At 37.5% G+C, this 26,830-nt stretch overlaps 1 protein-coding gene and 2 long non-coding RNA genes across 6 annotated transcripts in view; 1 reads left to right on the top strand and 2 right to left on the bottom strand.

Moving 5' to 3' along the window:
- Window positions 1-20,468, bottom strand: part of LOC139821350 (uncharacterized) — a 47,771-nt gene extending 27,303 nt beyond the window's left edge. The window contains exon 1 of the long non-coding RNA XR_011734253.1: window positions 20,279-20,468. This is a non-coding gene — a long non-coding RNA (uncharacterized lncRNA). The remainder of the gene's footprint in view (window positions 1-20,278) is intronic.
- Window positions 13,182-15,962, bottom strand: LOC139821349 (uncharacterized). 2 transcript variants are annotated; one of them, XR_011734251.1, is made up of 3 exons: window positions 15,948-15,962; window positions 14,386-14,972; window positions 13,182-13,457 (listed from the first exon to the last, which is right to left on the bottom strand). It is a non-coding gene; the product is annotated as an uncharacterized lncRNA (long non-coding RNA). The 2 variants fall into 2 exon arrangements; XR_011734252.1 differs by lacking the exon at window positions 15,948-15,962 and adding an exon at window positions 15,804-15,818.
- The window catches only part of LOC139821348 (alanine aminotransferase 2-like), a 34,943-nt gene continuing 22,271 nt past the window's right edge, over window positions 14,159-26,830 (top strand). The window contains exon 1 of one of the 3 annotated variants that reach the window (XM_071792344.1): window positions 14,159-14,292. In XM_071792344.1, coding sequence (XP_071648445.1) covers window positions 14,188-14,292 — 105 coding nt within the window. In that variant the 5' untranslated portion in view covers window positions 14,159-14,187. Of the gene's footprint in view, window positions 14,293-16,144; window positions 16,305-26,483; window positions 26,503-26,830 lie in introns of those variants that run through there. The other 2 variants (XM_071792343.1, XM_071792345.1) reach the window with 2 other exon arrangements.

The raw sequence follows: 26,830 nt of genomic DNA on the forward strand, positions 1-26,830 counted from the left end.
GAAGAAGAAGACGATGACGACGAGATGCCGACTCTCGTGTACGTCAAGGGATGCCAGAAACGAGAATGGCTGGTGGATCTGCTGGAGAATTATGCGCGAAAAAACCTAATCGTCGAGACTCTGGATGCGCATTACGAAGATATCGAATCTTTGAATAAACTAGATGACACCAATACTATGCGATGCGGAAAACATGAGAAGAATTGCGCGTTACAAAATGTAATAAAACTATTTAATTGGTGGTCGCGCGCGACGCCATAAAGATTTGCGATTTTTTTTTAATAAATAAATTATATATAACTTTTTTATGTTTTATTTCTTACTCCCCCTCCCCTCCTCCATCATCACCGTTAGAGTAGGCTTTACTTCCCTCTCTCCTAAAAAATCCACTGCGCAGTTCTATAAACATTAAATCCCCCTCCCGCTCCCCCTTCCCCCACCACCACATTATTACTTTTTGGAGTTGTCGCGTATACTCGAGTAATTTCAAATGAGCAGTCTCGTCGCGATCGCTTGTACTGACGGACAACTTCTCAGAGCCTAGAGAGCGAAAAAATGTTCTCCTTTGAAGGATGCAACAGCAGCAGCAGCAACAACGGTGCAAAACGCGTAAATGCCGTGAATTATTACGTGCCGATTCACAACGTTGAAACTCAAACGTATGAGGCCAGATGCAATAGGTAGGTTTCGTTTGAGAGAAAATTAACATATAAAGTCTCCCCCCCAGTTTTTATATCTTTGCATATTGTAATACTTATGAAAAAATACAAAAAACTAATTTCATTTCTTTTATCCAGCATTTCGGGGGACCGTCGCGCAGTTCGCATACTCAGCAGACGATACACGCTGACAGCTACGGGATACAAATTCCTCGAAATTGGCATCAACGTGGGCCCACCGAGCTATGTGGAGATTGCCGTTGGAGATCATCGAGGAAAGGAACTGCTGTTGTCTCTCGAATCGTGGAAGGCACTCTACGAGCAACGGCAAAATATTCAGAATTTCTTTCGCAATGACTTCAAAGATATCCATAGTTTTATAAACGTTGGACCGCTAACGGTGAGAGTTTGTATGACGGTTAATAACATCAAACTCATACGTCTCGAATCTGCAAACGTATGCTTGATGATGACCGAATCGACGCTGCATCGTATGTTCGATCTCGATCGGTGCATCGAAGCGAGATTCGATCGTTTGGTCAGAATCCTTGCGGCGGTCGATGCAAAATTTGCGCAGTTCTCCGATATCACGTCCACCGTGACGGATCCCAGGGAAGCGTCGAATGCAATATACGCTAGCGATGCGTTCAATACGAATCAGCTCATCGATTGTGAGCTCGCAGCTTTAGTTTTTTAGCACGTAAGATATATTGTGTAAAAAAAGAGTTAAATAAACAGGCTTTTTTTACACCCTAAAACGAACGATGTATTTTTCTTTTACGTGCATGTCCTTCTCTATACCTAACTTTTATCATACGTTGTTTATGACGAACATGTTCCGATAGGTTCGATGTGTTATCGGGTCGATCATCGTCCCGATGACGTCATTTTTTTCCTTTGTCTTTCACGTACTGCGTAGATAGATTGTTTAGTCTACGCGCGATAACCGCCCCCCTTTTCCTAGAAAAATGTTGTTTACGACGAACGTGTCCCGACAGGTTCGATTGTTTAGTCTACGAGATAATCGATTGTTTAGTCTACGCGCGATAACACCCCCTTTTCCTAGAAATATGTTGTTTACGACGAACATGTTCCGACAGGTTCGATGCGTTATCGGGTCGATCATCATCCCGATGACGTCATTTTTTCTTTTGTCTTTCACGTACTGCGTAGATAGATTGTTTAGTCTACGCGCGATAACCGCCCCCCTTTTCCTAGAAAAATGTTGTTTACGACGAACGTGTCCCGACAGGTTCGATGCGTCATCGACAAAAAAACACAAAAAACACGCTACTACGCAGTGCCCTATCGAGTTAATCTTACCATTGTGCGCCGCCTAGCGGCGTCGTTGCGAACGAGGCCCCCGCGGTGCGACGGACTCCGCGGCCCCCGCGGACCCTCGCGCGGCCCTCGCGCGGCCCCCGCGGCGCGACCGCGACCGCAAACCCGCGGCGCGGGTGAGTCATCCCGGTGAGTCATCCCGGTGACTCATCCCGGTGGTATGTCAAGGTCAACCCCCCTCCCCCCCTCTCCCCCGCGAAATCCGATACCCTTGTGTAACCCGATACCCTTGTGTAACCCTATACCCCTGTGTAACCCGATACCCCGCTCCTCCCCCCCCCCCTCACCCCCCCACGCGAAATCCGATACCCCCCCTCCCTCACCCCCCCTCGGAGCCCCCGGGACTGAACCGGCCTATACTAACTACTCTAGATTGCTCTTTATTGCGAGCTGTGCGTTGTCGTTGTTCCTCGAGTCGCCTTAATCTTTTTCGTTCCAATTCGTTGTCCTGATTTAGGCTTACCTTTTTTTCCCTGTTAACTTGCATTCTCTTTGCATCAAGAGTATTTCTAGACAATGTAGTCTTTCTTTTTGGCATTTTTTCTATTATACACTTAATTACACTTCCTTAAATTGAAGAAATTTAAGCTACGCGAATTTACTTTCTAAACAAACCAAAAACCTTGTCCCACGTTATTTCTTTTTTATTTTTACTAAAACTTATTTCCTAAAAATGTTATTAATTTTCTGTTCTTTTTTACAAATTAATTTTATCTTTTTATATCTTCTTTCTAAATACGTTATTTTATTTTTTAAATCGTAAAAATCAATAAATATCTTTTTTTATGATTTTTTTAAATTTTTATTAATTTCTAAATCTTAGAACACTCTTATTTTTACTAAAACTTATTTCATCAAAATGTTATTAATTTTCTCTTTTCTCTTTTTTACAAATTAATTTTATCTTTTTTCTTTTAATATCTTCTTTCTAAATACGTTATTTCCTTTTTTAAATCATAATAATCAATAAATGTCTTTTAAAAAATTTTTTTGTAATTTCTATTAATTTCTAAATCTTAGAACACTCTTATTTTCACTAAAACTTCTTTCATCAAAATATTATTAATTTTCTTTTTTTTCTTTTTTTAACACATTAATTTTATCTTGTTATTAATTGTATATTGTAATTTTTATTATTAAAGAAATTAGAAAAACCGGTTACCAAAAGATCGGTAACGAAAAACTATACACCCTACAGCACTCCCCAAGAAATTCTACCCCTTTACTAAAACTTATTTCATCAAAATGTTATTAATTTTCTCTTTTCTCTTTTTTACAAATTAATTTTATCTTTTTTCTTTTAATATCTTCTTTCTAAATACGTTATTTCCTTTTTTAAATCATAATAATCAATAAATGTCTTTTAAAAAAATTTTTTGTAATTTCTATTAATTTCTAAATCTTAGAACACTCTTATTTTCACTAAAACTTCTTTCATCAAAATATTATTAATTTTCTCTTTTTTCTTTTTTTAACACATTAATTTTATCTTGTTATTAATTGTATATTGTAATTTTTATTAATTTCTAAACCTTAAAACACTCTTTATTTGTTTATTTACTATTCTTTAAACTTACCTTTTTTGATTTCACTCTACCTTACTCAATCCCTTGTTTAAAATCCTCTCCAGAACCCCTTTCTTTCTTTATCTATTTCTATTTATCTCTTACTCTCATACTCTCCTACTCCATCCTTCGTTCCAAATCCTTAGTTTTCCAAAACGTCTCTTTCTTTATTTACCTCTGTTTTATCTCAATCCTTCTCTCTCTCTCCTCACTATTTTTCTATTTTTTAAATTATAAAATAAATATTTATTGTAACTTTAATTATTAACTATAATACATTTTCATTTTTATTTTAGCCTTAATTTACTTTATCTTCCCCTTCCTCTTCACGTTTTATCTCCCTGTCACAACCATATCAATTCACATCCATTATATTCACATCTGTTAACTCTCAATTTCTCTCCTTCGCAACCACTCAATTTACACCTGTTGTTAACTTTCAATTTCTCTCAAGTAACTCTCTTTTTCTCAAATATTATTTCCTTATACGATTTACATTCAAATCTGTTTGACTTTATTCGCTTTTTTGCATTTGTAATGAATTTCAAAGATCGATAATCGTCCAGACAAAAGACGAATCATTTTCTCAAATATACATCAATTTTTTATTTTAACATTTAATATGTGAATTTAGCGACTTTTGATATTGATTAATTAATTATCTCTACTATTATATAAAGGAAAAAAGTATATTTTTTGTTAACGAAAACATACACGGTAAAAACCATTTTATTTGCGTAGATTTATAGCCGTAATGAAATAATATATATGCATACAATAATTTTTTTTAAATTACATTATAATCCACATATTTCTTTATCTTCTGTTTTCCGCTATGATAAATTTATTTCTTTTGATACAATCTACGTTGTCCTGTGCTTGTTGACTTGCTGGAATATGGAGCTTGTGTATCTGCATTTAATGAAAAAGATCTAACTATATATCTTATTGTTATATTAAAATTAAGACGTTATTATATACACATATTTATTATATACACATATTATATATACACATATTATATACACCTAACCTTTTTTTCTTTCGTTTATTTTCTCTCTATTTTATTAATTTTCTCTTGCTTTTTTTTCAATATTATTTTGATTTTCTTCAAAAAGCTTTCGTTTCTTTGTCTCTTCTTTTATAATTTTCAAAAGTATTTCATCTATAATACCTTCTATCCATAATAGAGTTTCTTCATATTTTATCATAAATTCAAGAAGTTCCTCGCCCATACCATCATCCAAAACTAAAGAATTTAAAAAATATTATTTTTTATTAAAAAAAAATTAAATTATTATTATTTATTAAATTATTGTTTATATAATAATTCATTAATTTTTACTTTTTCTAACTTCTTCACTCGACACTCCGTTGTTAAAATTTTCCATTTTAATAAATATAATCTTAAATATATCTTTTAAAACATATATTAGTATATTCAAACGTCTCGGTGACAGATTACTAAAATGACTAACATATAATATGTGAAACTATCAGCTTATACAGTCTTTTATGACTTAGCAACGAATGACTTATAAGTTACTTGTTTCACATATCATGTAATCTATATATAAAAAATAGAATGTCTGTATGTATAAATGTATGTATGTCTGTTCTTTATACACTCTTAAACTATTCAACCGAATTTTTACCAAAAGTATGTAAAATAGGGGTAGAATTTCTTAGGGAGTGCTATAGGGTGTATAGTTTTTCGTTACCCGAGAAATTCTACCCCTATTTCATATACTTTTAATAAAAATTTGGTCAAATGGTTTTTAATTCGAAAAACTTCTAATACCGGTTTCCAAAAAAATCGATATTAAAAGTATATGAAATTTAATAAAAATTCGGTCAAATGATTTTTAATTTCAAAAATTTCAGTACCGGCTTCCAAAAAGATCGGTAACAAAAAATTTCAAAAATTTCAATACCGGCTTCCAAAGAGATCGGTAACAAAAAATTGATAAATTAATAATAATTTAATTTTTTTTAATAAAAAATAGAATGTCTGTATGTATAAATGTATGTATGTCTGTTCTTTATACACTCTTAAACTATTCAACCAAATTTTTACCAAAAGTATGTAAAATAGGGGTAGAATTTCTTGGGGAGTGCTATAGGGTGTATAGTTTTTCGTTACCCGGGAAATTCTACTTCTGATACCGGTTTCCAAAAAAATCGATATTAAAAGTATATGAAATTTAATAAAAATTCGGTCAAATGATTATTAATTTCAAAAATTTCAGTACCGGCTTCCAAAGATATCGGTAACAAAAAATTTCAAAAATTTCAGTACCGGCTTCCAAAGAGATCGGTAACAAAAAATTGTACACTTTATGGCACTCCCCGGAAAATTCAACCCGTTTTATATACAATTTTTTAAAAGTTCGAGTGGAGCCACTTCGTATCTCCAACACAATTATTTCTCGAAAAATTAGAAAAATTAAAAAAACCGGTTTCCAGAAAATTGGTAAAAAAAACTATACACTCTACCTCTACACTCCCCGGGAAATTCTACCCCTATTTTATATACTTTTAATAAAAATTTGGCCAAATGGTTTTTAATTCGAAAAACTTCTGATACCGGTTTCCAAAAAAATCGATATTAAAAGTATATGAAATTTAATAAAAATTTGGTCAAATGATTTTTAATTTCAAAAATTTCAGTACCGGCTTCCAAAGAGATCGGTAACAAAAAATTTCAAAAATTTCAGTACCGGCTTCCAAAGAAATCGGTAACAAAAAATTATACACTTTATGACACTCCACGGAAAATTCAACCCCTGTTTTATATACAATTCTTTGAAATTCCGTCAATTATTTACCGAAAAATTGAAGAAATTAGAAAAACCGGTTTCCAGAAGATCGGTAACGAAAAACTATACACCCTATAGCACTCCCCGGGAAATTCTACCCCTATTTCATGTACGTTTGGTAAAAATTCGGTCCATTAGTTTCCGAGATCATAGCGAACAAAAAAATGCAAACCCTGTTGCTTTATAATAATATATATAATATATAATATATATATAGTAAATATAGTAATATATAGTAATATAGTAAATATATAGTAAATATAGTATATAGTATAGATTAGATATATATATATATATATATATATATATATATATATATATATAATCTATACTATATACTATATTTACTATATATTTACTATATTACTATATATTACTATATATATATATATTTATATACATATGTATATACATATATATATTGTATATACATATATATATTTTTTTAAGATAATTGTATAGTTCCAATTTATATATATAAAATTACATATTAAGATTTATATATACATACATTGTATTGGAAAAAAAAATTTATTTAACCACTAAAGGGTACTAACTTGTGCTCGGGTCTACGGATACACTGGGCACAATATACCCAGCCGTGGTTTTTGTTTTTATATGTAATAAATAATGGCAGTAATTACATCTCATTGTCAGTCGATTTTCAGAATGATCTCTCTGACCTCTTCATATTCAACAGGAGTTTGTGGGATGTTCAAATATCGTGGATATTCAAATATCCAATCATATTTTCATCAGATGTTTTGGGGTTGAATAGGGCTACATCATTTTCACTCATTTCTGCAAACATTGGATTTTGAGGACAACTCAGTTAAATGTGCTAAAAATTGCAATTTCTTTTAATGACAGGTTTTGTGTTAGGGCACAAAATGTTGTTGAATGATGTTGTAATAACTATCATGTTGATTATTAAATTTTATTTACATTTTTAATTATGTGTTTTTCATAAATTATATAGCTCCACAGTTAACGAATTTTTCGGCAACAGACCTGGAATGGGATCTATTAAAAGAATTCGAGGCCAATATTGCAGCAGAAGATATTGAATCTCAAGGATTAGTTTATATTGCGGGATACGTTGCGCATAGATATCGCCATCAGTATCCTCAATTAGGTAGTGCAACCAATACGGCGATACACTGTAACGATTGGCTGTCGTTTATTTCGCGAGGAAACTGTATTCGTCCGTCTGCAGACTTTTTAAAAGTTGCAGAAATTATGAATAATCAATTCATGTTATTTCACGGAGATTTTTTCAATCAAGAAAACAAAATTTTTTACAAATTAACCCAAATTGTATGCGTGAAAATAAATAATAGTATTCCAAAAGAGGTTGTTGCATGTTTGGTACGTACACGAACGTACCCAAGCAGCATTTTGACGTCCGCCCGGCGTTAAGATAAACACACTTAACGTTGGTATCCAACGTTTTCGCTACGTCGCGTCGTTTCAACCCTCTTTTGCACTAATTTGGGGAATCAAATTTAGGTTGTACCAACGTTGGGATCCGACTTATATAAGTTAAATTGAGGTTACATTTTTTCCACCAGTTTTAACGTTGGTATAAGTAATTTTTGTAAACTTTGATTTTGTACACTCTGCTAGACCTGAGGTTATTTTTTCACAACGTACATTTTAGGTGTAGTTTTCGTGCTTCCATTCAAACCATATGACGGCATTGGTGTAATAAATGTATCATAATACGTACTTATCAATTTGGCACAAATAAAATGGCTTTAGAAGAAAAATATAGTTTGCGCAGTCTTTGATACTATTGTAATTTTGCCATAAATACACGAACCCAGCACTGAAAATGTATAACAAAACCCACTTTATTGATAAATGTGGAAATGATAGGTCGAAATTAGACGAATCCCTTCTAAAATATTCCAATTTACTAAATATTCTAATAAATAACTAAAATTTTTAAAATGTAGATTTTAATTTTTTTTTATCAAAATTACTTTTAAGATAAATATGTTGTCAAAACCTTAACAACAGATATTATATAAATGCTTTAAATTATTAATAAAGTGCGTTAAAAAATATAAATCTAAATATACTGGAAAATGGCGGATTATTTGCCTTCCTCTTTGAGGAATGAAAATGGCGAAGTCAGCGTTCCACACTATATCAAACTTTACGTAGTAAAAGGTGCGATAAATTCTACTAAGATTTGTCTTCTCGTATAAAATAATGAACTTTTTCAGACTTTTGCAAACTAAGTAGTATACCACTGTAGGCAAAATTGTACCTATATTGACTAAAAGTCTTAACATGGTCGCCAAACTGACTTAACATGTCGATAAAGTATCGATTAGTTAAAAATTCTATACTAGATTTGCGAATGAGTCGTATATCTTAACCAAATCCGACCTATGCAATACCATCTATGGTGATCTAGAGCATGGTTATGGCAGCCGTGCAGCCGAGCGAACGCGCTCTCGAGCTGTGAACCGCGCGGCGCGCGCGCGTTGCTTCCCGACGACGCGACGATAACCGCGTGAGATGAGATGGACCGGTTCGACCGTGGATCGTCAAAATTCGTCGCATAGTCCTCGTAGTTCACGCACGACGCCGCGAATTACCGTCGGCGATGCCCGCTTGACGCAGCAGTAATCTGCTCTACATTCTTTTAGGCAAAATTTGTTACCATTTCTCGCGATTTCTTAACGTCAGTCAGAAATGACCACAGGCGACGTTTCACAACGTTTGATAACAAAACGTTGGTTTACGTTGGGAATTACGTATTGAAGTCGCTCGAAAAGTGTGGTGCAGAGTATAACGTCAGGCGAACGTTAAATACCTTAACGTCGGGTAATAGGACTTAAACTGTTTCAAATTTGACGTTGGGATAGTGATAAAAAAAGCACGTCGTAATTTTAACGTTAAGACAACGTCCAAAAAACGTTAGTAATTATAAGTTACATTTTATAACTTTCTTGGACCGCTTACAACGTTGTGATTAGTAGAAAAGTAGTCCTTAGTCGGAAAGTTAACCGAAAAATGCTGCTTGGGTATATACGTTTACGAAAATTAAATAAAGATATAAAAATGAATAATTCAATTAAAAAGAAAGCTCAAAAAACTAAAAAAATTTGTAATGTATTATTATAATATGTAATGTATTATAATTTTTTTTTCATTTCCATTTATTTTATGAAAAGTTTATCATTTTCAATTATATTTCGTTGTTTTTGATATATACATTTATTAATACAATTGTTTTAATCTGACAAAACTGTGTTTTTATTTTAATGAAGTTATTTCATTTTGAATTTCCGCCTTTTTGTGTGGGGCAGTTCTGATTGGTTCTCTGCCCATAATACCGCCATTATGCGCGTTGCTTCACCTTGTATACTTCCACCATGGTTTCGACATTATTTCGATATTAGCTTTCTCACTGGGAAGGCGCTAGAGCGCCATATTTAACAGGTATTATAATAATTTAAAATGTAATCGAACCAGTTTGAGATGAAAAAGGACCCCGCAACGGTCATGGGGGGTTTTGGCTTTCAGTCAAATTTGACAATAATGTAGGATAATGTAGTTCATAACATGCTGATAAAAAGTGTCCATAGGCACCATTGCAAGCCCAAAAATAGACAGTTTCCGAGATATAAGGCATTAAAGAGTGGAAAAATGAGGGTTTCAGGTTTCAGCTAATGGTAGTTTGCAACAGACTGAATGCCATGCTTTCACTAAAACATTTACTTGATTGCTGGATGAATTATACTTATGCACAGTATGCGTGTTCACATAGTCAAGTCAATAATCAAACCATTCGTAATATAATGTCATTGCATCGAATGACATGTATGCAATATATAGCAAGCAAGAATCATTTACTTATTTAATGTTAATTTTTGCAATGTATGAAAAGTACAATATAATACGACTACTAAACCGACTTGTAAATTACAGATATAATCAGAGATGCCGTTCGGAAGACCGGGCAGCACGGCAACATCGGTGGTGGGGATGGCTGGCGGCGTATTATATTACGTATGGTTTGATCATTGACTTGACTATGCGAACACGCATACTGTGCATAAGTATAATTCATTCAGCAATCAAGTAAACGTTTTAGTGAAAGCATGGCATTCAGCCTGTTGCAAACTGCCATTATTAGCTGAAACCTGAAACCCTCATTTTTCCACTCTTTAATGCCTTATATCTCGGAAACTGTCCATTTTTGGGCTTGGTGCCTATGGACACTTTTTATCAGCATGTTATGAACTACATTATCCTACATTATTGTTAAATTTGACTGGAAGCCAAAACCCCCCATGACCGTTGCGGGGTCCTTTGATTTACGTAAAGGATATTAAAACTTGTAGAATACTTTACAACCTTGCCAGCTGAATTCTCTGCGATTATACATATAACGTGTATTGTGTATTGTATATATATATATAGTATGAATAATTAAGTTATCAAAGTTTCTGAAGCTGCAAAGATGAAAGCTGTAGGTCTATATTTTGCATATGATGTTATCTTTGATTTTGCATAAAAACCAAAAATACACTTTACTTCATTTTAAATGTGGAAAGTGGAACTAAACAGGCAGTTTTGTTCGCTTTTATGATGCTTTTGCAATAATTCTCGTTTACGCTGTACTTTTGTTAAACGTATAGTGCGATTAGAGAGATCCTTTTTTTTCTGCAAAAGACAGTACACGTAGCCTTGGAAATTAGTTCTATCCAGTTGGTGTCTAAAATTATACAATAACAAAAAACATTTCCTTAAAGATGCATTTTTTATTTAAAAAATTAGTAAAAGCATTGAGTGATAACATTAGGGACAAGCCCATACTGCAACTAAAGATGCAATAATCAGACAAGTGTTGCTATCTTTTGTGTTTTACTAACACTCATTATCGTTTACCTTCTTTATTACTTAGCCGTTGACAAGGAGGAAGCTTGTTAATTTGTGCGCATTATTAATTTTATCAAAGATATAATTCAACTTCAATTATCTTATCTTCCCATACGAGGATCGAAAGCGCTTAATTCCAACATTTTTTCCAATCTTTTTGTCACAATTAATTTTATAAGTTGCAAGTATGATAAAATCTTGCGTGACGCTTATTGAAATATGATATTACAATATTTTAATATTAAAAAGAAGAATCAAGTTTCTGATAAAGAAAAAGTGACTCGAGCTTCCGTGTTACGTCAATCTGAGGCGTTTTTTTCGCGTCAAAGTTTATTACATAGACGTGAGGAACATCTATCAGGATCGAACTCCCAGCTGTATCGTTTCTCATTTCATAAACGCGTTGCATAAAACGTGACGAATTGTTTCGGCCAAGGGCGCTGACGCGCCCCGACTACCTGCTCACCCACGTGCACTTACATAATGTGCTCGCTAAAAATATGATAGAAGCGATATACGAAAAATGCGGAATCGCGAGACAGTCTCGATCGTTAGTGCGTGAGAGCGGCCAAGAGTGAGAAACTCGTGGAGAAGAAGAATGAGTCACTTTTTGAACCGTGCAACGTCAACTCTTCGACCGCTCTTCGCACTCTTCGCGCCTGCGCTTTTCGCGACAAATATTTTGCGCAACGGATTTATGGACGGATTATTCATAGCTTGAAATGTTATTGGTTGGACGAAATCTTGAGACTGTCCGAGGTTTCGAACAATCATAAATATAAGATCTAGTCATAGATGTCCGCCATATATCGGTCAAAAAACTGGAGCATTTGAAGTGTCCGGAACACGAATGCGCTTAATCGTTAGTCGACGTTTGCAATCGGTGGATTTGTTCCGACGCTCGTTTGTCGAAAACGGTTTGGCGATCCGACGCACTGTCGTCGCGGCAGAATTATTTTCGTCACGGGCGCGATATGAGGCATAGCGCGTCTTGTTATTCGCGATTAATATTTGCGGCTTGTGCAATGTCAACCAGACGGGAGATAAGGTCACGTATCTAGGGGCATGGCTATCGGTTCATAATTTTACTTATTAAGCGGCGCGATTACTCGAGGTTCATAGTACCAACGATCGTGACCTAGCTCGCAGATCATTTGGAGGTTCTCAATGACGATCCCGATTGCATTAGCGCGAGGTTGATTCTTTCCGGCTTTGTTACGTTATGATGTTTGTTTTTTTTACACGCAAAATGTGTATTACAAAAATCTTAAAAGGTTAAACAAATAAACGAAGTATATAAAACATATCCAAATGTGTATGATATATACATATACACACATACGTATATAACAAAAGTTTCAAAAAATAGATATCTGTACCTTAAAAGTAAAGGATCATATATTTATTATATTATAAATTTAGAGAATACAAAAGGTTTAAAGTTTTAAATAAAGAAATGATATATTTTTTTAGATATAAAAACAATACACAGTAAAAAATCGTGCGTCCATATGTTGAAATTTTCTTGTGTTATCAAGATTTGATTATTATTTCAATGTAAAATTAACATACAACAGCTATGTTATTATTTTTGTAACATTTTCATGTGTTATATTTATGTCAACGTGATAACTTAACACTTTATGTATCTTATTTAAAAATTGAATATTATTTTGAGTTTTTTTAACATAATTATTTCAAAAAATCAACACGCCTTAAAGTTATTTTAACATAAACAAAAATTAAAGTAAATCTTCAAATAATCGTAAACTTTGACATACAAAATAATCAAATTTATTAAAATCAAATGTTTTTATTACACATTTTAAGTTAAAATAATAAATATTATGTGTTAATATAACTTAAAACAAAATGTATTAATATACATTTTGTAAGAGTTACATTAAATGTATTACACGAGAAACTAAAATATTAACAAGTAAAATATTCAAAACAACATTTCTCTTAAGTTGATGAAATAACTATAGTTTATTCAAATGCTGAAACCTCGCAGGCTTGCAGTGCTCGCACGGTTAGGCGATCCCTTTTTGAGACAAATGAAGCGAGGGAACAAAATTCGTATCGCGGACAAGTTTTAGAGAGAAAGGAGGAGAATCGAGCTGATCGATTGACGCAGAGTTCTTCGGTTTCCGCTCGTCGTGGATCAAAGTGACCTGCGAAAGTGTTGCATTTAAGATCGTCAATTTTTTATATTTATATTTTATTGTTTTTTAGGAATCTTTTTATAATCCAAATACTAAAACAGGCTATTTAGCAAATAGGCTCTCCAATGTAAGAAGTGCAAAAAAAGAAAGACGTATAATAAAGATTCGGAAAATAATAGAAGCCAATCAAACATTAACATTACAGAAGATGAAAATGAGAAATTAACACAAGACGAAATTGAGGATGCAATACTTTTTCTCAAAAGTGCCACTAAAAATGAAAAATTACAAATAATAAAAATTATTTCCAAACAGAAAGATACATTTCAATACAGAAGAAAATTTTGTTTGAATATAAATCTTTTCGATACATTTCCAAGATTTTTAGATACATCTGAATTGGTAAGTCAGTAATTTAACTGTAATATTTAACTTAAATTTAACTGTAATATTTAACTTAAATTTTAACTGTAATATGTTTTTATTTACTCTAAAAAAATGATTAAATTATCAAATATTATTTTTATTTGTACTTATGTTAGGTGCATATGTTTTGTACATTTTTCTGCAATAAAATTAATAAGAGTAGGGGAAACCGGGGCTAGACCGCTAACGGGGTAAATCCGCAAAATCAAATATCTCGGAACCAGTATATTGTGCGAACTCGCTATTAACATTGTAAACGCTGCTTATGGTACCCATGTGACCAACGGAGTTTCGGCAGATTATCTGCCGTGTTATGATTTTTACGAGGGCAAACGTGTTTTCGGAAGGTAAAAGTGAAATTTTCTGCGCGTGGAAATATTGTAATATCTGCAATAATATTTGCTCTCCAAATCTCGAGGTACGTGATTATAAAGAGTAATGCATGCTGAACACGAATCCAGTGTAGTTTTTTCATTATCGTTAATGTCTAATATTTCGTGGGCGATCAAACCTGAAACTTATGTTTGGGGCTTATCCGCTAGTGAGCACCCGGGGCTGGTCTGCTAGTCTCGTCACTGTGGCGCGCCGGGCGCATGACTTCAGCTCACGCCGCTCACGGCGATTTCAGGTTAGGTTTCCCTCGAGCGGCGTGATTCTGTCTTCCCTTGCACGTGCGTCAGTTTGTATAGGAGGGAAATGGTACGTACGTATCGTCGCAAAACGAGTGTTTTGGCCGACCGAAAAGATGGCGGACCGTTGTTTTCGAGATCGCTCGCGCTCACGGCACGACGGCGAGACACGGCACGGCTCTGAGATTCCGCGATTTCCGCGCGAGAGTTGACATGCCGCGCGCGTGGTAGATCGTCCCGGCCGCGGTAGATCGTCGTTGTTGGTCGTTGTGTCAGTGTCAGTGTAGTGGTGGTGGTGGTGGTGGTGGTGGTGGTGGTGGTGGTGGTGGTGGTGGTGGTCGTGGTCGTGGCCGTCGTCGTCGTCATCGAGGTGGTGGTGGTCGTCGTCGTCGTCGTCGTCGTCGTCATCGAGGTGGTGGTGGTCGTCGTCGTCGTCGTCGTGCGCTCGTCAGGATCTGTATTCACGTGCCTAAATTGTTTTATGAAATAGGTAAAACAATTATTTTTTAATGTTTCGCATAAAAATTTGAAATAAATTTTTTTTTCTCTTAAAAAACAATTATTAAAATGTATCCTATCATTTTTCAGGATTAGATGTACGTATATGTATTGAAAATGCAGTGTAACGGATTTACCCCGGGGGGATAACGGTTCAACTCCGGCATTTTTGAGATTTCAATTTTTGCACCGTTTTTGTTTTTGCTTTATACCGGTTAAACAAAGCGACGTAGATAAAAATTTTCTGTATAAATTTTGAAGCTAAAGGTTCACTCTTTACAGTGGTATACCACATTTAACTACAATTATTTATTTTGTTGTTAAAAATTGGCACCGAAAAAAAACTAGCGGTCTAGCCCCGGTCTCCCCTACATTTTATTTTTATTAATATCCTTTTCTTACATATTTTAATGTACAATGACTTTCGATTTGTATTTAAAATTACGCTTTTATCGTTATCATTGATGTTCGATCGTTCACGTGAGTGATAATTGCAGGGGAAAAATGCACTCTCTCTCTTTACATCTAAACGGATATAAATGTCTAATCTAGCCCACAAAATATGTGATATTAAACACTCATGATTTGTTATATAAATGTTCCTAAAATAAGCACATATGTATATTTACGAAATAGCAACCTCGTATACTTTTGCGAAATTGCATTTTTTTCTCCGCAATTATCATTCGCGTAAACGATCGAACATCAATGATAACGATGGAAACGTAATTTTAAATACAAATCGAAAGTCATTGTATAAATATTATAAATGTGCGTATCTTATCACACTATGAGTACGCACATTTGTGATATTTACGATAATACGAACACTGTTGATATGCTAAAAATTTGGGCTAAAAATTCTCAAACCACTGAAACTCGGCGAAAAATCATTGTAGACACAAAATTAAAAAAGCATTGTGGGCACAAAATTAAAGCTCGAAACCTCTTCTTCGCACGCGCGTCTGCGGAACGCCGCGATCGCCGGCGGCTGGCCGACGAAGATGATGATGGCGACGGCAAGACAGAATGCCGGTAGCGCCGGTAGGGATGCTGATTAGCCGGGGTAAGGATGACGAATGCGCCAGTATCCTCCGTGTCCGTACCGATGCTAGTCCAGCCGCCGGTTATTCCGTGTTGCAGCATGGCATCGAGCTCAACGATGGCGGCGGCGGCAGCGACGAGTCCGCGCGGTAAGGTCCTTACGGAGGACAACGTCTTCGTGAACCTGCGCAAGATGGAGTACGCGGTGCTCGGGCCGCTGCTCATCAGGGCGCTGGAGATCGACGAGGAACTGCAAAAGGTAAGGAAGGTCAATCAAACTGGAACTAGCGAGTCAAGGACGATATACGCCACTCTAAGGCTATGAGAATGAAGTGTCCACCGAGTGCGCGTAAAAAAATAAGCAATTTATAGCAGAGTGCATGAAACGCACGCAGCGGTTACATCGAATATAAAAGTTAAGTGTGAACGAAAGAAAGAAAAAGAGAGATGGGCTCGATGGCAGATGGAAGGTTTGTCATGGTGAAATGCTAGGTATCAAATGTAAAGGATGGGGTGAAAACAAAAGAGAAAGAAGAGAAGGTAAATAATTGCTAGTTAAAACTCTAATTTGAAGTACGATTCGAGCTTGATGAGTGGAGGATACGTTTATTCCAAATTGCACTTTATTTCCTATACGCGAGAAATAAGATGCACGTTCCTAGGTTTATACAAGACAGAAAACGTGATAAATATCGCCGAAAGATAACGCTAATCTTATCTTTGATGGGATTCTTGACATTAAGCAAGAATTAATAGAAAAGGCAATGTTAAAATTATTAGAGAGTCTATGTTCGAAATCTCAATCTTGAACCCACGCTTTTAAATGCCAAATCGTGCATTAAAGCTGTAAAAAAATATTTTGGATATCATTTATATTTTGTTAAAGATATGGATTTAGAGGAGCTAGTGATTTATCTGTTTTAAAAATAAGCCGTGTAATAAATTAGCATATTAAAAAAATTTTTTAAATTAGTAAAACACGTAGTAAGTAAATTAAAAAAATAAACCGTAGTAGGAAGAAGTTACTTACATCTAATTATAAGTATTCATCTAATTTATCTCTTGTACAAATAATTAAATATAGACAATCACAGTGGGATCTCTAACAGTTAAAGTCTAATTTATTAGCATATAAATATTTATCCTTTGCAAAAATTATCTCCTGCAAATAATAAAATATAGATAGGCACAGAATTAAAAATTATTGGCGTAATAAATATTTATCAACTTATTCTTTCTACAAATAAAACAAAGTAGAAGCAATTTAAACATATTGCACCGCACGCAAACATAAATAAAATTGTTATCTAAAAACCTGTTTGTTTTAGCTGAACTTCTTGCACAGTTTATATCTTTCCACTATTTCTTTTCATGTTGGAGAAAAAAAAGAAAAAAAGGAACTGTGCAAGAAGTTCAGCTAAAACGAACAAGCCTTAAAAAATTAATGCGCGAGTGTACGACAAAGTGTATCGATGGATATTAGTTGACACATAATTGTAGTTCACATATTATTCCATGTAACATTACAATCGATAATATGATGGCATTTCAAGCATTCGTGTCGCCGAGCAAGAACACAACGACATCGACTGCCACAAGTGAACGGCTTTCTTTTTTATTTCGGTGATATTCCTCGTGATATACAGACAGGACACATATGGTAGCCTCTTATCATGCTATCTAACTCGGGATACGGGCTACCATTGTTAAGAACGCACTGCACTTATGGAAAACAAAAAATGCAGAAATCAATTATTGAAAAAGATAGCAAGGAGAATTGAAAAAGAATACTTTTTAAATTTTTTTATGAAATAAATTCTTTTTCTGACTGTGATTGGTCAATTCTTACGACTCACGACTTTACGACTCGCATTGTAGACCTAGCATTAGGGCCCGGACACACACTTTTTCGTAACAGTAACAGTAAAGTTTCGACCAATCGCGTTGCTCGAATCAAGAACGTACGGCCGTACGTTCCCGAATCGAGCAACGCGATTGGTCGAAACTTTACTGTTACTGTTACGAAAAAGTGTGTGTCCGGGGCTTTACTTACGTCCACGACTACGACTGTCAAGCGTCGTCTACGATGGTAGCAGGAGTATACAGTTAGATGTAAGCAGTAATAAGCTATTGACCAACCACAGTCGATTATTCTTGAATTGTAAAAATTCCATTAGTCAATAAGTTATACTGCTTACGTCTTACTGTATACTCCTGTTGCATTGTAGACGACGCTTCATATGTGCTTTGGCCCTTACGTGGAGGAATTATCGTATAAGTTACTACAGAAGTAACGCTCGCGTAAACTAGTACGTGACAGATAGTGTGTATGTATGTGATCATCAATATATCATACAACACAGGTTTAACAAGGAAAGGATGGTTTATTACAAATGTTTACAATTGCGAAATGCGAACCGAAACGTCCGTTCGAGTTTCAGTACGAAGGAAATCTGACAGCCAGGTTGTATAAACAACACATAGCAACGCCTGTTGCTAAAGACGCTCCGCGGCTGGAAATACCGGGCGACGTTCACAGCGCGGGTGCAAAAATATTATATATTAGAAAGTGTATCCAAAATCACACACGTATGCATATGCTGTCTTGTAAATGTCTTGTGAGTAAATTGCTGTCTTGTAAAAGTTGAAGAGAACGAGAAAGTGATCTATAGCGCAATTCGTATTTTGTAGGCAAGTTAAAATATTAATTGAATCGAGTCCATTATATTATTTATGATAGACGTTGATTTTATATCTTAGTGTCTGGAAATATTAATTATTCACGAAAGCAATAAGAAAAAAATAAATTTTGGTAAAGAAGGGGTTTTTTTTAAAAGTAGCCGTTTTGTGCCCCGATGGAGAACATGTGAAACATTTTTTTTCCTCCTTATTTAAAGTTGAAATAAGAAGGAAATAATGGTCATTTACCCAGGAAACCACGGGAAATATTTTAAAATTTATAATAAATGTGTTTAAAACGTCTGTTAAAGTAACTGTGTTTGAGCTGTTTAATAAAAGGTGAAACGTTTTAAAACAAGCACTACATTTCTATTTATGAATTTTGCATCATGAAATTGTATATAATATATATTTTTATTACATTTTTAATATATATTTTTTAAATACTTTCTGTATATACACATATATGCAGTCACCTAACATTCATCTTATTTTTGTTCTGTTTCTTTACTAACTACGTCAACCATTTATGAAAAATATTCAGATATATTTAAAAGTTTACGAGATTTAGTGTTCAGAATCTAATTCAGATGAACCATTGGTCACACATGTGGCTGCAAAGTAGGAAAACAAGTTGTCGGTTGCTGCTCTCACGTCGCAACAATTCTATGAGCAAGCACAGTCAAAATCAATGTTTATTTCTTATTCAATCCGCGATAAATTAGTAACAAAAAATCGTAAAAACATTTTTAAAAAAAGATTTTGCAAGAAAAACTTCAAGCTTTCACAAAGTCGAAAATTTTCACAGATTTTTTTTGTGCACGTGACAGGCCCACAAAGTGAAAGGAAAATTTTCTATTGTGTCCAGCTTATAGTTTTCTATATGTAAAAATTACCAAACTCACAGAAACTAAAAAATAATAGTAATCTTTCAAAAGTAGAGGTTTTAAGCTTTAAATTTAAATTTTGTTTATTTTTAACAAAGTTACAGCTGCTTGAATTTTGCTTATTTTTAATTATCGCTATCGCGCCGAAGGGTCGCGCACGCTCTAGGTGGGGCGCGTCATCGATTCAGCTATTGAGCGAATTCTCACGATGACTTCCTGGTCGTCCGGCGTTAGCACGTGTTTTCGATTACGCCCGGCTATCGAGCCTTTTCTCTCGGCGGCGACATCCCGTCGACCCTCGTCGACGAAGAACTACGGCCCGGGAGGGAGCAGATTTTCGGTGAGGTTGCCTTGAATATTTCGCGTATGTAAAGCTACGACACCGCCCTCCGGGTCGCGCTCTTGCTCAGGTGCCGACGCGTAAACTATTCGTGTTGACTATTAGTGTTGACTGCTGAAAAGTCGTAATTTTGGCGTTGGTGGTCGGCATCGAGAGCGAGGGGTACCATGATAGTCTCGTTGGCTACGGAGGATCGCTGATTGAATTTACAGGCTCCTGCAGATCGCGGGAGGAACGCAGGCGACTATTTTAAGATCGCAAATTCGCCATTTCTCGCGTCCGCCGTGTTTGCGACCGCGTGTATTATTTTATCGTTTCCTTACTTACTCGGTTAGGCGGAGCGCGTGCCCCGAGGGCTTCGTGCCCCGGCGGTCACGGTGTTCTAAAGCCAAGCGTGTCAGAGTGGCGTGAGGCCTCGCGGCCGATCGCCGTTAATACTCCCGCGTGATCCGATTCGAGGACACTGCCAGGCGGGGAGTTTGACTGGGGCGGTACATCTGTCAAAGAATAACGCGCGTTTCATTGTGCGTCGTAATTCGCGTTGCCGAATAATAGATTTCGCGTGCACTACTTGTGTTAGGTTTAGTCCCTTCTTGTGTTATGATATTTCGTGTTCGACGTCTTCGTCTACTAATTGTAATCGCGAGTTGTGTTGAGCGATCTCTTCGTGCGACCGTGTCCATTCCTCGCGCCACGTTCCGCGATTGTGGGAGTTAAAGTGCGTTTGATTGAGAATATCGCGCGTGTTGTGGTAGTGCGATATTAATCACACGATATTCAGCGTTGTGTTTAGAGTCCCGCGCCTCTTTCAAGCGTATCCCGTGTAGAAATTTTTCCTAGGCTGTAACCGGGCCTTGAAAGGGCTTCCTTACTTTATTTGAGGCCCATGTTAGGACGCCCACATTGGCCCTATTTCGGAATGTCACGCTTTTTTATCTAGGGCCCTTAGAGGCTAAATAATCAGGGCCTTGATAATTGCCTTATGAACACCCAAAAAAAATATTCTGTCGTTTAGTGGCTCTCGCTTGATTTTACAAGATTTTTCTCTGAAATACGGTCTCAAAAAAATATTTTAAAATCTAGAGGAATATTCTCTAACCATAAGACACTAGACTTAAAATTGCAGTCTTCTTAAGGTGATTGGGCCATGTACCATATGAGTCAATATAAAGGCTAAATTTTATTTTAAGAAAAACCATTTTTATGGATATATTCTAGACACTTGTATAATTACTGGTTTTATAATGTAACTTTTCATTCGATTACGTATCAATTTATCTACGGTAAAATGTAAACAGTTCAAGATTTGACTTCAGTTGATATTCGTACAAGAGAAATGTCGCGACATTGCATCTCTTCGCTGTAGGCAGCTGTCATGTCAGTGCCATGTGTTTGAGTGAGGTTATGTATTGTGTTTATGTTGAAAAATAATGGAAGGTAACAAACAATTTCGATAACGGGAGATTTGCTTGCAAAAGAATAGTGCTGTGGAAAGAAAACACTACACGGCGCGGCGTTGCTACATGTTCACGTCGCGTACAGCTGATCGAAAGGCCGACAAGAAACGCGACTATTCATCAACTTTTGATTGAATTTTTGGCCTTATTACACGTCAACGTCGTTTTGTCTTATACTTAACAAGTGCTAGAAGAATCAAATAATGTTATTTTCAGTTTTTTGAACTTGTTTCTTTACAGACAGTGAGTGAAATTCTCGAAAAATGTATGTTTCCGGTACAATTTCCCATAAAACCTATGTTAAAAATGCCAACTTTGAGATTTAATATCTCAAAAACTAGACGTCAGATCTTCTCAAAATTGCAAATTTAAGCGTATTTAGGTTTTTTTTATAACATATATTTAATTTGGATTTTTTTCTTTGACATGCTTTGATGGCCCAATCACCTTAATGCTAGATGAATTATGATAATACTTTAAAACAAATATTCATCCGACAAAAAAAATTATTTATTTTGATATTTTATTACTATTTTTTAACTAAATTTGTTTCTTAAGATGCAGTCTATGATTATAAATATTTTCTCGTATTTAAAAAAAAATACCTTGGTGGGATTCGAACTCGGGACCTCGGGACCTCTGGATCGTGAGCCAACTGCCTTAAGGCCCTTACAGACAGGACGCATCAGGCGTTGAGCAGCGAGCAGCAACCCAATCAGCGAGGCGATGTTTTCTACGCCACTGCTGATATCACCTCGCCGATTGGGTTGCTGCTCGCTGCTCGACGCTTGACGCGTCCTGTCTGTAAGGGCCTTTACGTGGTAGACTATTTCTTAATTTAATGTAAGTGTTATATATAGTCTACATATGTCATAACCAGCGCAAATATATAATTTTTTAAAAATCATCTTAAGAAACAAATTTAGTATAAAAAGAGTAATAAAATTTTGAATTGGATATATGATATAATATTTTTTAATGTCGGGTAAATGTCAGAAACTAGTGCCAGTTTATTACGAAATTTTGTGTTCGTAAATATATTTATAAAAAAAGTATATTTATAAAGTTAATATCCTTATCAAATCCTTACTACAAGGGCCTCATTAGACAAAAATAAGAAAACCTTTCTTATGGCATCCCTAATAAATAATGATCGGGGTCTTATGTTATGTAAGGCCATCCCTAACAAATTTCTACACGGAAAGTCGTGACCAAACTGGGCCCTGTACGGGCTACAACTAGGAAATCCTACATTAAATTGTCTTGGGAGAAAAATTATGACCAAACTGGGCCCTGTATGGGCTACAATTAGGAAATCTTACATTAAACTGTCTTGGGAGAAAAATCGTGACCAAACTGGGCCCTGTATGGGGTATAACTAGGAAATCCTACATTAAATTGTCTTGGGAAAAAAGTCGTGACCAAACTGGGCCCTGTATGAGCTATAGTTAGACATGCCCAAATTAAAAACAAAAACTAAGTTTTAACTAGGTCCTAAATAGGTTTGAATTTGACAAGCCCTTATTTTGGATGCCTTAGTAATGTCCATACGGGGCCAGCATCAAATATGGGATGCGGATAAATTTCTACTCGGGATAGTATCTTTTTTTTAACGCAGGAGAAATTTTCTACTACTGGGATCCCGGTTGCCCGGTTTGCCCAGTAGTAGGGGAAGACCCCCCAGCTACCGGGGAGAGGCAGACAGAGTGTCGGATTCCCTGCATGCACATCGCCACGATACTGCATGCATGATCTACCAGCTAAAACTTCTACGGATGTCCCTCGCCGCGCTATGTAGCAGGGACCCCGAGAAACGCACTGATATCATCCGTGAGCCCTCCCACGCCTTGCCCTGAAGGGGCAATCTTCCCGAAAAAGAGGAGGTTATAAACCCTTCCCTTTTCCTTGCCTTATGACCGGGCTATGAGCTAACTTGTGGCGAGTAGGTGATATCACCCCTACCCGCCATTCCTCCCTCCAGGGATGCTATGTTTGCAGCGGGCGTGTGGTAGTCCCCGACCACACGCACGCCCCCTGGGCGAGAGAGGAGAGGGGTAATCATCACCAAGTGTTAGGCCCCTCTCCTCCTCGCGCCCTCCTATAGAGGGCAGGTGTGGTCAAAGCGTTGGAGGCGTTTCTCGCCACCTCCGTAGCCCCGACCCCTACCCTCCGCGGACCAGGGGAGACGCAAGTGACAGGGCCCGTAGGGAACCCCGCCCGAGCCCCCCAGCCCGCAACGCTTAACATTAAATGGCCGGGCGCCCCTCCTCGCCCATGTCCACCTCGATCAGTAGGGAAGAAGGAACCTCCGCCCGGCTAAAGGCCGAGTTAGTCGGCGACCCCCGTCCTCCACAACCCCCCCGTGCGCGGCGGGTATACCCCGCCCCCCCCCAGCCGGTGCTCCGCCGGGAGCTTCAAGTCCACGCAAAGTAGACGTCTTGGGACCCCCGCATCGCAGAGACTGGCCCGGTGGGATCTCGCACCACAGCGATAGCAAGCATCGCTGCGATCTACCGGGGCGGTGCACCGTGCCACGGTCAACGCCACGACCGCCCTTTTGGGGAAAGCAGGCACTCTCTTCCCCTTAGCCCGACTCTGACTGGTTTCCCCATTCATCGAAGGGGGAGGGGGCACCTTGCCCCACAACTCTCCCCTGTTCCAAGAGACCCGCGACCCCCCGGCTTATTTGCACGAGGGAAGGCGGGCCTCCAGAGGCTCCGCCACTCCAAACCGCGCTCCCCTCATCAATCCTCCTGGCGGAGGGGGGGTGCTCTCCTTCTGCTTTATGAGAAACCGCATCTCCGTCATGAAGCCCTCCAATTTGCGTTCAAGGGTCCTGACCCGAGAGCTAACCCCCGAACGCCCGCCACAAAAACTAAGACATCCGTCCTCCTCTCAACCACAGGCTCTTGTGGTTCCGGCTCCGCTTGTACGGCAACCCCGCGTACCGACATCAATGGCACTATCTCCACCTCCATGGGGGAGTCTTTTCCCACGGAGGCAGAGAGCGTTCTTTCTCTCTCGCGTGCGTATGTTCGCATCTGCGTGGAGCCGTTTTTCACCGACGTCTTCCACGGCACCAACTCCGTCTATGCGGAAACCTCGCATGTCTCCACGCCAGACTCGCTCCTTTCCGTCAGGAGCTTCATCTCGAGAGCCTCCACCCTCTTAGCGAGGGCGGATCTCTTCTCCTCCAACTGCCTAAATCTTTCTCCAGATTTAGCCTCCCTTTTAGTCCCCTTTTCTACCTCGGAGAGTGCATCCAGTGCCCTCAGTCCAATCTCCTTCGTAAAGAAGAAGATCCTCCTCTGGTCCTGAATGGCCTCAGGCGTAGTCTCCATCTGCATCAACCTAGTCAACGCCGCCCTATAAAGGGAGATTATGTCCTTATTTCGGAGTTCCTCCGCCCATGACTCCTCTTCCTCCTCCGACAGAATCGGAGGGAGTTTAAGTCCCGCACGCTTGGCCGGGTGCGCTCTCTCCTTTTCACTTTTCCCCTCGAAAAACACCCTCTTGTCCCCTCCGGAGGAGTGAGTTTCTACCTTTCGGAGTACCACCTTGCAATATTTTTTGGCTCGCCCCCAACCCAGCGGATGGCCCATCGTTTGATAACGACAAAAGGGATGGCTGGGACAATACTCACCCCCTTCGCCGACCCCTGAGTGTCCGATCACTCTGGGACCTTTTCTTTTTTTTATCCGCCATATTATACAAAAAGAATTGGTTTGATTTTGGGGTGTCCTTCCCCTAGGCTGGTTGGCTTCCGTGTCTAACGAGCCTAGCCTGCCCGAGCTCGGGTACCCCGGGTTCGCCAAACCGGTATCAGTGACGCCTCCCAAGAGCCCCTAAGAGGTCCCAAAAGCCGCCACTGACCCCTGGGGGGAGCATATAGTATCTTGGCAACAGAACCCTTTCGCGATTCCGAATATTGCATCCTTGCGCGTCGAGCGTGGCGCAGCATTTCTTCCACTTAACTATATTTCATGTCTATTATTAAGTTCTATTATGTAATTCGCGTTTACTTTCTTCTTTGCGATATTAATTCGAGTCAGTATCTAATTGTATTTGGTTCGATTGTATCAGAATAATTTCGATTCAGTTATATCATTACGGTTTGCCGCGGTTTCATACAGAGTTCTGTTAACTCTCTTGTTCAATTTTTTATTAATTTATTGATGTAATTCTACGAATTCTATTATTCAATTATTTAGTTCAGATTGCTATGTAACTTCCACTACTCAATCATTTAATTCACTAAATTCTTCCTCGTTGACACCTAATTTCACTATGTTTCTTAATCATAATAAACATTGTTACTGATTATTATTAAATATCTGAATGTTGCTTAACTGTCACCTCACCGAATTTTTGCGCTGCCCATTATCAACCTCGCCCACAGCCGTTAGGTCGAACTGGCCGATTTCTCGCACGTCTGACTAATTACGCTTTCGTGTTTATTTTCGGGTTTTTGCGATTTTGGTACGTGAACGCGAGCTTACGCGTCTGGCGCTCAACTTTGATTCTGAGTATAATTGTCAGATTGTGCGAGAGACCCGTTGGAAAGGCCCGTCATCCTTCTCTTCTCATCTTCTCTTTTGATCCGTTTTGCGTCTCGGGCGTAATTACCGAGTAAAAAAACGTGATAATGTATATTGAGGTATCGATTTTTCTCAGAAACAACAGTTGAAACATAAATACTAAGTTATTTAAATTGTAAGCAATCAGAAATGAGAATCGCTTCAAAGATTTGAATAAATAATAGAATTTCACCTTTTTTTGTTTCAACAAAAATCCGATTTATGTAGTTTATACACGGAGAGAAAAATCTTACCTCTGTGGCATGGAGAGCCATGCTTATAACGCATAACTTCTCCGCATACGTCACTATCAAAAATCATATATACTCCTATAGTAAGAAATAACGCGTTTCGAGTACAAGAGATATCCCTACTATATTAGTGAAATCTTCATGCGTGTACGCTGTTAACGGCATGCTCGGGAAGTTGCAGTTCTTACCAACAGCGCATGTCAGCTGCTTTGCTTTGAACGCAAGAACGTCATGTCTCTCACGAAGAGAAAAATCTTACCTCTATGGTATGAGCGCCTCCCATGCATAAAAAGCATGTAGCGCTGCCTTGCATCAAACGAATTTGTCCGTTTAAGGCAAGGATAATATCCTATTTCATACCTGTATATATCTTTGTGTAGATATCTTAATAGTAACCGATGTAATCAATCGTCAAAGCCGGAATGAAGGAAACACTTATTGCAGCTTATAAATATAAGATAGCTTTATTATAGCTTTACATAGTTTCTTGTCGAACTTTCGAGAGAGAACAGAAAACGTAACGCTTACGAGGCGGAAGTGCCAGCTCAACCTGAAGCTATATAAGCACAACGACGGAAAAACGCAGGGTGTCGC

Source organism: Temnothorax longispinosus, chromosome 11 (genome assembly GCF_030848805.1).
Source record: "Temnothorax longispinosus isolate EJ_2023e chromosome 11, Tlon_JGU_v1, whole genome shotgun sequence".
Classification (NCBI taxonomy): domain Eukaryota; kingdom Metazoa; phylum Arthropoda; class Insecta; order Hymenoptera; family Formicidae; genus Temnothorax; species Temnothorax longispinosus.